The sequence below is a fragment of the Alligator sinensis genome, unplaced genomic scaffold (assembly GCF_000455745.1).
Source record: "Alligator sinensis unplaced genomic scaffold, ASM45574v1 scaffold518_2, whole genome shotgun sequence".
Classification (NCBI taxonomy): domain Eukaryota; kingdom Metazoa; phylum Chordata; order Crocodylia; family Alligatoridae; genus Alligator; species Alligator sinensis.
The window spans coordinates 376,631-391,781 of record NW_005842779.1 but is presented as its reverse complement, the minus strand read 5'-3'; the positions used below and the strand labels follow the sequence as shown (position 1 = coordinate 391,781).

General features: G+C 45.9%; 1 protein-coding gene across 1 annotated transcript in view; it reads left to right on the top strand.

The window, feature by feature from the left end:
• The window catches only part of LOXHD1 (lipoxygenase homology domains 1), a 194,840-nt gene that overhangs the window by 89,112 nt on the left and 90,577 nt on the right, over nucleotides 1-15,151 (top strand). Inside the window, exons 19-25 of the mRNA XM_006034862.2 lie at nucleotides 2,407-2,704; nucleotides 4,376-4,530; nucleotides 6,354-6,487; nucleotides 7,594-7,742; nucleotides 9,255-9,359; nucleotides 10,117-10,245; nucleotides 11,278-11,442. Of these exons, the coding sequence (XP_006034924.1) occupies nucleotides 2,407-2,704; nucleotides 4,376-4,530; nucleotides 6,354-6,487; nucleotides 7,594-7,742; nucleotides 9,255-9,359; nucleotides 10,117-10,245; nucleotides 11,278-11,442 (1,135 nt within the window). The remainder of the gene's footprint in view (nucleotides 1-2,406; nucleotides 2,705-4,375; nucleotides 4,531-6,353; nucleotides 6,488-7,593; nucleotides 7,743-9,254; nucleotides 9,360-10,116; nucleotides 10,246-11,277; nucleotides 11,443-15,151) is intronic.

The window sequence follows — 15,151 nt, the reverse complement described above, 5'->3', positions numbered from 1 at the left end:
TGCTTGTTTGACTTTTGCACTTCATACAGCTTGATTTTGCTATTTTTACACTGTAGAAGAAGATGTAAATCCAGCCTACAAAATTGCTCTCCTTGCCCTTCCTTCTTGTCTATTCTGTTTAGTTGCTACCCATGAAATGCAAGGGAATACTACTGGCACATCAGGCCATGGGAGGGGGGAGAAGAGTCAGGGCTGAGCTGCAACAAGGAATGGTATCATCTAGCACGGACTCTTTTGAGCCCACTTGCTGTGACTTTGCAGGCCCAAATTTGGAAATGCGAACCATATTGCATTGCTGTCATGCATAAGGGGAGCCACACTTGTGGTGTTTTAACTGCTTGAAAAAAAACCAGAATCCACATCCCAAGGAGCTTGCAAGTCCATGCAATGCAAAGCACAGCAGTTTCACAGCAGCATGGAGGTAAAGCTGGTGAGGAGACTGGAACTCAGTAGATCTGAATTCAGCACCTATTTCTACCCCAGATGGTCTGTGTGACCATGAGAGTTACTCACCTTGCTGAGATGAGATTGAATGTGCATGCACTACCCAGCTGTTTAGAAGAGGGAGTGAACTGGAATCCCCAACCATGGGGAGTATAGGCCAGAGGAGGGATTTAGCTGAACAGAATTTCTGTATCTTCACATCTGTTGGTTGAGGCCATGGTGAGGTTACTGTTTTGGGTTTGTGTTGATTTTTAAGTACAGTGACATCTCCAGGTAAAGAAGGTTGGCCTTTTAAATTGTGTCAATGATGCCTGTCATTACCCAAATCCCTTTGCTCTCCATATTAAAGGCACCACCCTGGCTGATTTAAGCATGCTTGCTAATTCATGTGGAGCAGCCTGAGGTCAGCTGTTTGCACCTCATTAAGGCTGCTTATACTGATACTCAGAATCTTTGCTCGGGGTCACACCCCACTGAGTCTCCTTATGTTATGACACAGAGGCTAGGAACAGATTCATAGATGTTAGGGTCGGAAGGGACCTCAATAGATCATCGAGTCCGACCCCCCAGGTCTTCAAGATGTTGCCTTTATCCCTGGAAAATTGTGCCTGTGTTTCTCCTGGAACAGAAATATTCTGGGATTGGTGTGTATAGGCATTGCCTTTCTAATCAGGGTTTAGTGAGCAACTGAATGCACTGCTACTTTTCTCCCGAGTACTTAGTTTGCATAGATATGAAATTGGACTAATAATAGTCCTTTAAAATGCTAATGTAATGAGATGAGAGATGGGATGTGCAGATGAGAATAGGATGGAATTCAACGCACACGAGTGCAGGGTACTGTATCAAGGGAGAAGGAACCAGCAGCTCACCTACAGGCTGGGGAACACCCTTCTTGCCAACACGGTGCAGAAAGGGATCTTGGAGTCATTGTTGACTCCAGGATGGACATGAGCCTCCAATGCGAGGAAGCAGTCAGTAAGACTAACTGCACCTTGTTGTGCATCTACAGATGCATCACAAGCAGGGCCAGGGAGGTGATCCTCCCCCTCTATGCAGCGTTGGTCAGGCTGCAGTTGGAGTACTGTGTCCAGTTCTGGGTGCCAGACTTCAAGAGGGATGTGGCTAGCATTGAGAGGGTCCAGAGGAGGGCCACTCACATGGTCAGGGGACAGCAGGCCAGGCCTTACAAAGAGAGGATGAAGGACCTGAATCTATTCAGCCTCCGCAAGAGAAGGCTGAGAGGGGATCTGGTGGCCATTTACAAACCCATCAGAGGGGACTAGCGGGAATTGGGGGAGGCTCTGTTCCCCTGGGCACCACCCGGGGTTACTAGGAATAATGGCCACAAATTGTTAGAGAAAAAGTTCAGGCGGGACATCAGGAGACATTACTGTACAGTTAGGGCTGCCAGGCTCTGGAATGGGCTCTCAAGTGAGGTGGTGCTCCCTCTTACCTTGGGGGTCTTCAAGAGGAGGCTGGACAGATATTTGGCTGTGGTGTAATGACCCCGGCACTCATTTCTGCCCGGGGCAGGGGGCCAGACCTGATGATCTGTTTAGGTCCCTTCTGACCCTAAGCACTATGAAACTATGAAACTATAATTAAGTGCAAAGCTTAATTGAAGAGACACTTGGGGCTAGATCCTATTCTAAGAATCAGTCATGCAATCCCAGGATAATTGTTCAGAAGCACTTTGTGATATCTCAGGATAAATTGTTGGTACTTATTACCCCATGAACCTTTTTCGGTTTTATCGTGGGACAGCAGACTTGGATGTCTGAATGATTGCACTTTTTCCCAGGATAAAATGTGTTCACGTGAGACAAATGTGGCACCTTTTTGTACCCAAAGAGCAAGACTTGCCTCTAATAGTACCATCAAATAGACAGAATTTGGTCAGACTTAGGGCTGCTACCAGTTCACACTACCTATGTTTGAGATTTTTTTCTTTGGTGGCAGGTAGAGGCTGCGGAGATTGGCTCGATCTACAAGATACGAATTGGTCATGATGCGAAGGGCATTGGGGATGGCTGGTACCTGGAGAATGTCACAATTAAACGGATGGTAAAAAAGGTTCAGGATAATGAGTGGAAAAGGAAGAAAAAAAAGAAATCTGGTGAGGAAGAAGACGAGGAGTCTGTGCCAGAAGAAGAAATGGAAGTCTATAACTTTGTGGCCCAGCGCTGGCTGGCTAAAGATGAAGGGGATAAGGAGATAGTTGTGGAGCTGGTACCAGAGGAAGGATCTGAACTTGAGGGTAAACATCAGAAAGGAAATGTTTGTGTGTCAGACCTTTTGAGTATGGTTGGTTATGGTCGGATAGCAGACAGTGGGTGAGATTACACATTAGAGTTAGCAAGTGCTAATTCTGAACACTGTTAGTCTGCATTAAGGTTAATTAATGGTAGTGATCAGTCACATGTTCGGGGTTAATACCCGCTCTAATGTGCACTGCTCAGACATGCCAATAGAGGGCTGGCAAGCAGGGGCATGATTAGGGGCTGCAAGTCCACTCCATGCCTTTCCTGCTCACCGGCTGTCTAGTCACAGCATAGGCCATGGGAAGAGGGGGAGAAGGTGACTTGGATCACCCCCTCCACCTCCAAAATCATTGCCTTGCCACCCCAAATCACTGGCTTGCCACCATAATCAGCCTGATAGCAGCTGCAGTGGCAGCAGAGCAGGGGGATCACCTTCCCTGCCTGCTTCCGGGCTCCCTGCACCCAAATCCAGCCTCCCCCAGGCCCCACAGCTTTCTGGAAGCACCTTGCTCCCTCTGTCCCCTTCTCTTTTTCCTCCCCTTCAGTTGTATCACCTGGCAGGGGCTGGATCTGAGTGTGGAGGGGTGGCATGGTCTGTAAGGACCCCAAGAGTAGGCAGGGAGGGGGAAACCTCCCCACTGGCACCTCTGCCACTCTTGAGCTGATCGGAGCAGCAGGACAATGATCCAGAGGTAGATGGGCCGATGCAGGGCAGAGGAGGCAATTGGGATGACAGAGGACTGATCTGGGAGTGGAAAGAGTAATTTGGGGTCTGGGGATTTTGGGGGCCAGAGTGGGCAGCAGGTCCCCACCCTCCCACTTCCCTCTTTTCTCTACCCCATCCTGATTCCTCCCTCCAGTCTTGCCCCCCTACCCTTTCCCATGCCCCACTCCCCCTGGATCCTCTTCCCCCTGCTTACTCCTTTTTCCTCCCTCCCCATCACCCCATCCCCACCCACTTGTTGTCCTGCTGTTCCCAGATGTCAGTCCAGGGCTGCAGAATCCTGAATGATAGCTAGTCCACCTGTGTGCTGTGCCTCCTGGGATACTGGAGGAATACAAATTGGTGGTTTTATCTCAGGGGAACACCCACAAATTAATTTAACTCAAGCTCAGCAGCACAGATCAAATATAATCCTGGCCCAAAGTGGCATAACTTTAAATCACCTAAAGGGCACTTAGTACTAGTTAATAAGCTTCAGAGTGTGATCATTCATGTTTTAGGTGCTCTTAATATGATCTAAGTGTAATGTGTAATTTCACCCGGTGATGGTGTCAGATACCACTCCCACCAAAACACTAAGACGTTATTAATGGTCAGATGAAATATGTTTTCCTACAGTGTGTAATGAACCTGTGGAAGTCATTGCTTCAAGACCTCTTTGAGGCCACAGGTTTAGTAAAGTGTTAAAAAAAATCTACTTTTATAGGGAGGTGAGAATGGCTGTCTTTAAATTAGGCAGGACAAAAATGAGAGAGAAGCTGTCACGCTCAGGGGTCGAAACAAATTTCTAAGAGAAGGAGATTAGGATAATTTTTTCCCCTATGGCCTGATATGTGGTGAACCTTTATTCCCCCCAAATACATGGATTAATGGAACTGGCTATGACAGCACTGACCTACTGTGTAACTCCAATGTTCTGTCTTCTCTGCAACGTCCCATACAGAGAATTCTTATGAAGTCCATGTCTTCACTGGGACTGTATGGGGAGCTGGGACTGATGCTAATGTCTACGTGGACATATATGGTGAAGAAAAAGGTGATACCGGGGAGCGTCATCTGAAAAGATCCAATAACATGAACAAGTTTGAGAAGGGCCAGGTAATGCATGCACTCAGGCAAACAAAAGGCTGGCATAAGCCTCTGTTCTCTATCACGGGCAGGTGGTTGTGCATTACTCCCTCTTCCCAGTAAGCCTCCTTGAATGAAATATTTGGAAATGTCACTTCTGTATCTTAAACACAAAAATCACTGGGTGGGATTGGCAGGGAATTTCCCTGCAAAACATGTTGCAGGGAATATTCACTTGGAAAAAAACCCCTGAATTTGCCTCTCCTACATGTCAGCCCCACATTGCATTTGGTTCCTGGAAATGTTCTGGTAATTGAGGTTACTGGCAAAAATTCCTGAAAGCCACAAATATGACATGAATATTAGGATGTAACTGCACTTCAAAGTGGATTCCAAAAGTAGCACTCATCCAATCAGGGGATGAAAACAACACCATGCTACCTTTATGCTCAGTTACAATTCAACAATGTGGATTGTAAATTGAATCCTCGCAACAAATTGTTCATGAGCTAGCAACATAATAACCATGACAGGGCAGAATTGTTCAAGGAATAACTTTGAGTGCTGAAAAAGATTGAGAGAACAGTAATCTGGTTGTGGACAGCTTGCGCATAGAAGAAGAGGTTGAATTTGTCATATTATTACAAAATGATTTATTAGCTCGGCTCCAGTCAAATGGTAATGAGAGCATCGTTCTTTAGTAAGTGGGAGGAATTCAAAGTAATAGACATAATACCTTCTGCTTTGGTGGGAAGATGAACCCAAACTTTACCAAGAAACTAATTTCATGAAGGCTTAAAAAAAAATGGTGTACAAGGCTTGCGTTGTCAAAGTAATGCTGTTAATGGGTGAACTCCACGGCTGTCGTGAATGACACGAGGGGAAACGCTTCAGTGATCTGAACCAACGATTCCGTAGGAACCTTTCCACCGACTTAAATAGCCTTTGCATCTTGTCCCAAATGCCAAAGTACAATGTGGATTTTAATAAGGGAAGAAAGCTTTGACCCTGAAAAAATAAGAATTACAAGGGACAAGTAAAAGGTGGTAGCAGTAGCAACATAGGAACACGGGATTGGAAAGGACCTCCTGGGCCACTGAATCCAGTCCCTTGCATTTGTAGGCAATTGTTAACCCGGGGAATCTACAAGGCACAATACCACAAACACCAACACGGCTCCATAGCAGATCATTAGTAAGAGCAGGGGAGATGAGGGCACTGCCTGATGCCTTGCCATAGCAATTTCATGGGAGTACTTGGTTAATATTTATCAGAAGATCCTAGAAAAAAGCCTGTGCCCCACACTGCAGAGGAAAGCAGACGTCCCTCCCACCCCCCAGTCTGTGCCAGTCTGATACAGAGGAAAAATATCTTCCTGACCCTAAATGTGGGTATCAGCATGACCCTGAACAGAAGAGCTAAACCCCTTAGCCAAGTCTCTCTGGGTCTTCTCCGTACCAGCAGGAGCATCAGCATACCCCGCTCAGAAACCTCCAGCCTTTGTTGTACAGGCAAAAGCACTGTTCCCCCACAGAAGGCAGGCAGTAGCATTCACAACCAGTGCCCAGCATCCCTGAAGCATGCGATTATCAGATACCTTCCTTATTACAGGAGCTACCTGTATACCCCAACCCCGGGGTGCAAACATGACTACTGCTTGCCAAGCCACAACTGCTTATCCTGTCCTACCACTCCTGCCATAAACTTATCCAGGAATAAGATTAGTATCTTCTGGAGAGAGCCAGACAGACTTTGCATTTTCCTAGCAGAAATGAGTTCCCTGTCCAGAGCCCTGCCCCCCTCAATACTTGTGTGTGAAACACGCTCATCTCATTCTGCTTCTATGTTGGCAGGAGGATATATTCACTATCAAGGCCATCGATTTGGGACCATTGAAAAAAATCCGGATCCGTCACGACAACTCTGGTACAAACCCAAGCTGGTACTTGGAGAGGGTGGAGGTTGTCGATCTCAATGAAAGCACCACGTGAGTTAATTTGTTGCATTCAGTTAACCTGACTGGAAGATGGGATATGCTTTTCTGATCAGAAAAACACAGAGGCTTTAAAGTATAAAAAGGCAGAAGGATGTAACAATTGTAGTTTCATAATCAGCTCAGCCAGTCTGGAGAATCATCCTGGAAACCTAAAATACTGGTGCTCACAGCTTGGCGATTAGGGACTGCTCTAGGATCCTGTGCAAAGGATCCCTGACTCTGTGTGTGGAGCAGAGTGGGGATCTAGAGACGTCCCTGAAGGATGTATATCGGTTCTTGTTACCATCACCCATACACAGCTCCACTGAAAAGGTAGCATAGCTCCAGACTGTTTCCTTTTCTGTGACCCCCCAACATCATGAGAGTGCCTTAGGGAAGTTGCCAAGGTGAGGGACCTTCAGCACCCAGCTATTATGGACTCAGGCTGACAGGGGGAATAGCAAAGCTAGAGTCATCATGAGGACAAGTCTTCTGTGCTGATAGGGCTGGCAAATCCCCCAGGTCTCTTGGGATTAGAGTGGAGTTTGTGGAAGAGTTTGGAAACTGAACCCACCTTTTTTATTTCCAGGAGAACCAACCTCCATTCAGAAAAGTCTGATGCAAGCTCTCCTCCACTTACGGGCCTCCTTCTATGAGCTTTCCTCGGAAGCTTGTTGCCCGCTTGTGGCTTGCTATTAATATACAAGGGACAAATCAAAACTATGAGCCTGATCCAAAGGTGCTGATCTGGCAAACTCCCACTAATTTCAGAGGGAAATGGCTGAGTAAAACTTGAGTTGCCCATTGATCGTAGCTCTGAGATACATGCTTAACTATGGGCATGTGAGAAGCTCCACGGGCTGCAATGGGGCCAAATATGTCTTGTAGCTGGATGGGAGGTGGATTATGTCTCTGGTAGCATACCTGCCACTGAGATGCGAAACCAAGAGGAGTTGGGTAGGACTGAGAGGTTGGCCTTAGTCAGTGGACCTTAACATCTGAGCTTGAGTGAAGTCCACACCAGCTTCTTCCTTTTGCTAATTGCTTTTCCTCATGCCTATGAAATGCTCTGAAGAGAAGTCCTGTGTAAGTGCAGGGCACTGCTGTTGTTCTTGTAGGTATTATTTCCCATGCCAGCGGTGGTTGGCAGTTGAGGAAGACGATGGGCAGATTGTAAGGGAACTGGTTCCAGTGGCTGAAGCGTTTGTAAAGAAAGATGTGAGCAGCGAAGACCAGTCTCCTACATCATTGGGCCTGGAGCAGAAAGGTCTGTCTTTTTATTTCGTCTGATAAGTAATTAAAAACAATTCATCTTATTAATAGTGCAAAGAGCATTAGCAATTAGAGGGTTCATTAGAGCAACAAAAATTCAGCTCCTGGGTCAGGTATGAGAAAATAGCAAGATGTATACTGGCCTAAGAGGAGTCTGAGACCCCCTCATCTCCCATGCACTTCAATTATCTTGCAGATTGAAGCAATATATTGTAGCCACGTTGTAGCATGGAATAGCAATAGGCAAAGGTTTGATCATGGAGCTGACCAGGAATATCAGTGATTGTTGCCATCAAAGGTAGACACCCACTCTTGTTGAATGTGGTGCCCTGTTGTATTATTTTTCCAAAACAACCTTGCTTCTGTTGTGTTTGATTTCCAGCACTGACCACTCAGTAATGAAGCCAGAAAGCAGGGGTAGATATGCACCTTACAGGCCAACTAAATAAGATCTAGAGAGAGCACAGGCTTTCGTGAGCTCACGCTTGCTTTATCAGATGCTGTGAAAGGACACGCATCGCTCAGTGTATGAAGGGGAATGTGTAATTTGAACATAAAAGGTGGCAAGGGAGGAGGGGATGAGTGTGGAGATACTGGGATGAGGGTGGAGATACTGGGAGAGGCAAATAAGCAAAGAACCCATTGGAACAAAGGGGTCACAAAAGCTAACCCAGTTAATAGAATAAGATCCACAGCCCTGGTTTCATATTGCGAGTCTAACTTTAGGGGCTCAGTCTTGAAAATCCTGGCCTATAACTTTGTAGTTTGGGGAACTGTAGATATTCCCATACTTTGCATGAGCTTTGCTGTAGTTTTCAGGTGCTGGCGCTAGTGCTGGGAAAGACTCTAACGATGATACTGAGAAGGGCTAATCTATGTATGTGCATGTGTGTGTTTGCACATGCACGCACACACAAAAATGTAAGCGCCACTATTCACATCTGTTTTATACATGTGAGAACATGCATACACATACACACAATGGTGCTATCAGAATAAAAGAATAAAGTGTTTTAGACTACAGAAAGAAGCAGTAGTTAGAAAAAAACTGGGACTCCCAGGGTGCAGCTACATGTGCCGATTTAATGCTCATTAAAGCATCTGAAAAAACCATGATCTTTAGCTAATGCACATTAAAATAGGCTAATGCACCTTTTTCTGGTATCTCACAATGGAGATACTCAGTTTAATGTGCATTATCTAAATCTCATTAATGAACGTCTAGATGTGCCCCCACAAAGCTAATAGGAAGTCTGAGCACCTCTCTTCTGCAGAGATGAAGAAAGCATTAGTGGATGACAGAGCAGAGGATCATACTTCCCAACAGTCCTGTTTCACCCCAGTAAGCATCACTGCAAATAACAGGAATTACTCTCAGAGCTTTCTCAGTATGAAGAAGGGCAGAGAGGAAACCCAACAAATCATTTGTGCAACGAAACAAGAAAAGTACTAGAATGAATAGCTGCTCAGAGTTCACACCCTCAAATCAAAATATGTTGTTTGACAGCTAAATCGACGACGTATATTGTGAGAGTCAAAACCGGGGACAGGAAGCATTCTGGGACAGATGCCAATGTCTTCATAATACTCTATGGGACAAAAGATGACACAGGTGAGAACCAAGTACAGCTGCTTTATGATTGAAAGGTATGTGATCCTCACTGTTGATATAAGCCACTGCAATGATTGACCGTTTTCTTATGTTTTCCTCAGTACCGTATCTATTCTTATAGGATTTCACATTTGCACTGAAAACCTGCTGCTCATCAGAACACATAGGAGGTTAATTTTTTTTCAGCGCTTTTTAAAAATGAATATTAAGGAGCAGACCCTCAACTGCCATCAATCGGTGTTGTTCATTAGAAGTATGCTCCTTTACACTAGAAACGGAGTCGTTGACAGCAGAGATTAGATCGCGGACCCGCAATAGTGTACATGGGGTTGTCTTGCAATGAGACGTCCGCCCACTCTACAAACCCAGCTCTTCCTCAGGAGCGTGGATGTCACAAACACATTTGATCTGTTGACAAGACAGCTGTGTTGGGGCTGACTGTGTGTGTAGTGATTTATAGTGTTTGCGAATGAGACGAACAAGAAGCATGTAGGGCCAGTTGCCTTATGGCACCCAAAGCACAACTTGCACAGCACCGGGGCTGCAGGATTGATGGCTCCTCTATCAGGAGTGACGTGACTTGTTTGAGGGTTTTGGACATAGGTGAGAGTTTTGAGTGAGAGGATGGATTTGAATGCAACTCTCAAGCTGTGAAAGGCTGTTATTGCTATTTTAGATATGTCCCTTACTGCCCTGTTGACCATCCCAAATGATTGGTTTTTATCAACCAACCAATGACTCTGTTTAAATAAAACAGGAATAATGAGCCTCAAGGCCTCAAAGACTTACAAGAACAAATTTGAGCGAGGGCAGATTGATGAGTTTACACTGGAAGCTGTGGACCTTGGACACTTGAAGAAAATAAAGACTGGCCATGACAATAAAGGTAGGGCGGGATGGCATACTACAGCTTTTCTTGCTCCACCAGGTGCTTGTATTTGAAACTATTCATGCTCTAATTGTTACCACCCTTGACATTATAATCATAATGTGTCTGGTGCTTTAGGAACAGACCGACAGATTTCTGCCCCAGGGAGCCTAGGATTTGAGTTAGATATAGTACCGCAATGGAGGGCACGCAAGGTGAAAGTTGTTTATGAGGTTTTCAGCACCGCAGCTTTTAAAGAGATTGTATAAAGCCAGTCCTAGGAAGCAGAAGGAGGGAAGAGAGATCTAAAATATTTCTGGCTGAAAGGGAAGGTACTGATGCAGCATTCAATACTGTCGGCACCTTCCATTACATAATCAGGGCATATGCTCCTGGTGGATAAGCTTTCAAATGATCTGATTCCAAGTGGGATTTCTAGATAATAAAATGCAGGTCTGGCATTCAAACAAATAACCTGGGTATTCAAGAGTGGCTAGTCGATCTGACCACCCTGTTAATTAGTCAAAAATTGAGATACCTAAAACTACTAGTTGCTTTTGAGAATTTTGGTCTAAGACTCTGGCAAAAGAGCTCAGGGTAAGAGAGAGAGTCTAGAAGTCAGAATATGGTGCTGCCTGTCTAAAGAAATTCCCTCGTGCTCTGACCATGGTCCTTTCTTTACAGTGAGGGTTGCCAAAATATGGAATAAGCTTCCAAGTGAGGTGGTGCTGTCCCCTTCCTTGGAGGTATTTAAAAGGAGATTGGACAGACACCTGGCTGGGGTTATCTGATCCCAGCAGTCATTCCTGCCCAGGGCACGGGGTTGGACTCGATGATCTAATAGGTCCCTTCTGACCCTACCAACTATGAAACTATAAGTGCCTCTGAACTTTGGGAAAGTCAGCAATTGGTACCTTGATTAGTATAACTCCCCATCTGTAAAAGGCGATAACCCTTATTTCACAGAGACTTTGAAGAGGATAATTAATTTGTGATCAGCTGTAAAGCTCTTTGCTGGTGGTATGCGTTATTCACTATAATTGCCTGTAGGTAACTGCACTGGATGGTTTCTGGAATGGGTGGAAATCGATGCCCCATCGCTTGGAAAATGCCTGATGTTCCCTAGTGGTCGCTGGCTGGATAAACTGGAGGATGATGGACGCACTGAGAGAATTATCTTCCCTGCACCGCTGCAGACGAGGGAATATGTGCCATGTACGTAAAGGACTGATTCTCTAAGGTCTCCTGGGTCCTTTTTTGCTTGTTTTTGCAGGGTAGCGAGGCATTTTGCCAATATGGTTCAGTGCTCACTTAATAAGAGGACAGTTGGAAGCCATCTGCATTTATCTGGATGGGGAAACCACTTCCTCCTCTGTCCATGAGCCCTTCTAAGTTTCTTCTTTGTCTCTAAGTTTCTTTAGGGGGCTGTCCATTCCCAAGTCAAACAGCCAAGTGGCTAAGGGAGCCCCTAAGAGCTAGCCAAAAGGATGCCCAAAGCACTGGGGTGTATCTGAAGTTGTACCTCTCTCCAGACAGGCAGGTCCCTGAAGTAAGGCCTCATGTGACACTTCTCCATCCTCTTGGATCCAGAGTGCAGAATGCACTTCTGAGGGCATGCAGTGGTGGTGGTGCTATTGCCTTTGCTTTGCATAGTAGGATGTGGACACATGTAACAACTCAAATATTTCCAAGGGCCAGCTGCATGCACATTTTAGAATTTGAAATCTTCTAAAAGTGGCCGAAACACTCCAGAATAGCACGGCTTGAAATGCAATGTTTATTCTGGAGTTTCTCTTCTGGTTATGTCTAAGTGGGAGGGTGGACAACCTGCCTGCTGTCCAGCTGCTGGTTCCTGCTCTAGGTCCTAGGGCTCTGCCAGGTCCACACAAGGAACCCCTCAGGTCCTGCTGGCACCTCTCCCCCCAAAGCTGGGCTTGCCCATTGCACATGACTCCTCTTCCAGACCCCTTCCAACCGCCAGGGTCCCTGCTGGCACTGGAGCTGGGCCTTTCCACTTCAGTCCTCTTACCTCTCGGCTGTGCTGAAAGGGGGAACGGAGAGACAGAGGGATTGGAGCGGGAGTGTCAGGGTCCTGTGGAGGCTGCGCTCCCTTAGCTGCATCTAGGCTACTCTGCAGGCAAGAATGCAAGAGTCTCAGCTGGGAGAGGCAATCCTGGATGACAGTCTGCGTTCTCCGGGATTATTTCTTTTTTTTTTAATCTAATGACTGTTGAATATGAAGTGCACAAGCAGTCCTGGGCTTGTGACCTGTGCGCTCTTGGCAGCCCTGTGGCCCAGCTGCTATAAGGGGGTGGAGGGAACCCAACCCAGGCTCTTCTAGATCAGCGGGGCCAACTTTCTGGGCAGGTGTGCCACAAATTAAGGCCTGCACCTCTCCAGGTGCCACTCCCCTTCCCCTGCCTGATCTCTGCTTTCTTCTCCCTGCCCTATCTGCCGCTGTGCTGCCTTCCCCTTCCCCATTCTGCCACACCCCACACAGAGGATGCCTGTGCCACTTATGGCATGTGTCTCGCATGTTGGCCACCCCTGTTCTAGAGCCTGGGGATTAAGGTGCTCTCCTGGGATGTAGGAAATGCGAGTTTGGATTCCCACAAGCTGAGGTGGGCCAAGGACACAGATCTCCTACTTCCTGACCAAGTACTACCAGGGTATTCTGTAAAAGGTCAGTGACACCCACAGCGACTGAAGCACCTATGTTCAGCCGAAGTCCCATTTAGGTGATTTATTTACCAGTCCCTGTGTCTCAATTCTCAATTTTTATAATAAGGACAATAGCACTTTTCTTCCTCACAGGACTGTTGGGAAGAGGTGTATGTTAAAGGTAGTGAGGTGCTCAGAGAGTGGTGAGGAACCATGCAACTACCATAGATCCTTCCTACAGTCCCTCCCTGTGTCTGCAGGTGATACACGGCTTCATGCCAAGAGTCTCTCCCTCTTGTCTGCAAGCCGTCCAGCCTTCAGCAGCTAAAATACCTTATTTTCTTGCTTACGACATGCCCCAGACTGTAATGCCTACCTTGTTTTTGAAAGTTGAAATGAAAAAAAACCAGATCATTCGTTGCAGTAAGTAACTGAGTAGCAGCAATGAGGGGGCTGGGCTTGATCATTGTTCTGCTATATATGGATCTCTGAAGATTTTGCTTTTGCTTTTGCTTGATAAGTGGCAGGACCCCTTCTTACCATATTTCTCGTATTATGTGCAGTCCAGTTTTCTGCAGCTGGCTTTTGACAAAAATGGTGCATGTTGTATGCAGGAATATATGCTGATCTTCCTGTTTTAATGCCATCCTCTTCATGCCATCATCGCCACTGCTCTGGCCATCCCTCAGTTGCATTTTCCCAGTAAAACATGGGGATGCTTCTTGCCTACCACCATCTCATGTTTAGTGTGTTGCAAGACAGAGCTGACCCTGCATTTGGAAGAATAAATACATAGACAGGTGTGGTGAACTTGCAGTGCCCGTCCTCCACTGAAGTCACTCCCAGGGCAGAGGTGGAAGCTCATTACTGTGTAGCCCTTGTGCCTGCCCTCCGCATGGGAATGAATGTTGTGCACAAAACCTTGCATTTGCTTTCCACAATGGTTTCCCAGTGTGTTTCAGGTGTGGCATTGACGCCTTGATGCATAAGTTGCTTATATTGTTCATTAAATGCTCTAGCGTATTACATGACATAAGGGCTTGTGGAATGCTGTGCCTTTATGTGCAATGTATACAGAGCTAATCTGTGTCAGCAGCCTTTATGCAGCATCTGGAACCAGTAATCAGGTCCACCTGGCAGAAGTGTTGTACATTGCTAAAACTAAGCCCAGGTAGCGCCCCACTTAAATGCACCCCTTGTGCTCTTAACAATATTCTAGCTTCCCAGCCGTTAACCCAGCAATTTCAGTTTGCCGGAGGTGACTGAAATGATCTGATCTGTTTTCATGACGGCTTATGCCAAAATTATTTCACAAAGCATGGACGACAAAAACAGGCCATCGTTATGCCAATTAAAATCATGCCTGTGGGTATACAACTTTAAAAGTGCCATGTAAATGAAAGGGGAGTCTGACAGCTGAAAGTTGGGCTGCTTGTGACCTTGTTACAGTGCTGCTTTGCTGATTCAGTTCGAAGCTGATGTTAATATTCAGGTAACAAGAACAAGCATAGCGAACTCGAGCAGAGCAAATCATTTTTAATTCAGAACACATAGCGTGTGATTTTTTGTTTTGGCTTTTTTTGTCTTCAGGATTTTTTTTAACATATTGCAGGAAACTATTTCAGTTTACATGCAGCACAAGGCAACAGGTTTCATTGGCTCTGTCAACAAGAATATCAAGTAGCTTTGGGCTGTCTGTCTCTAGAAAAAAAGAATTCTTCATCTCTGTTCTCCAGAGATCTGTGTTTAGAAAGCTTAGACATTTAATGAATGATTATCTCTGATATGCCTAATCACAGTTACTCCAGCGCTAACAGAAATGATGCAAGAAACATTCCATCTGTTCTGAACAGAAACGCTGAGCTCAACCTGAGTAACAAAGAACAGCAACAAATGTTGGAACGGCTTCACGGTGGGAGAGCCAAGGAGTAGGAGCAGATAAGAAGAGGGGGAAGGAATGGTTGAAATGGGACTTGATGCATATAGGGCAGGTAAAGAGAAGAAGGTGACAGTGATGAGAGCCAAGGGACAGATGAAATGATGGGCCAAATTCTTGCTGAGAGTGGAGTGTGAGAGTCAACACAGACACTGTCTCCCCATAGAGCTCAAGGAAGGCCTTATGTCAATCGAAACCAATAATAATGATAATACAATAATGCACAGCTCTTACCTGGCAGTTTTCATCCATACTTCTCAGAAACACGGCATGAAAGAGAACAGGTTTCATGTGGAAGCTGAGGCACTGGGAGGAAAGGGACTTGCC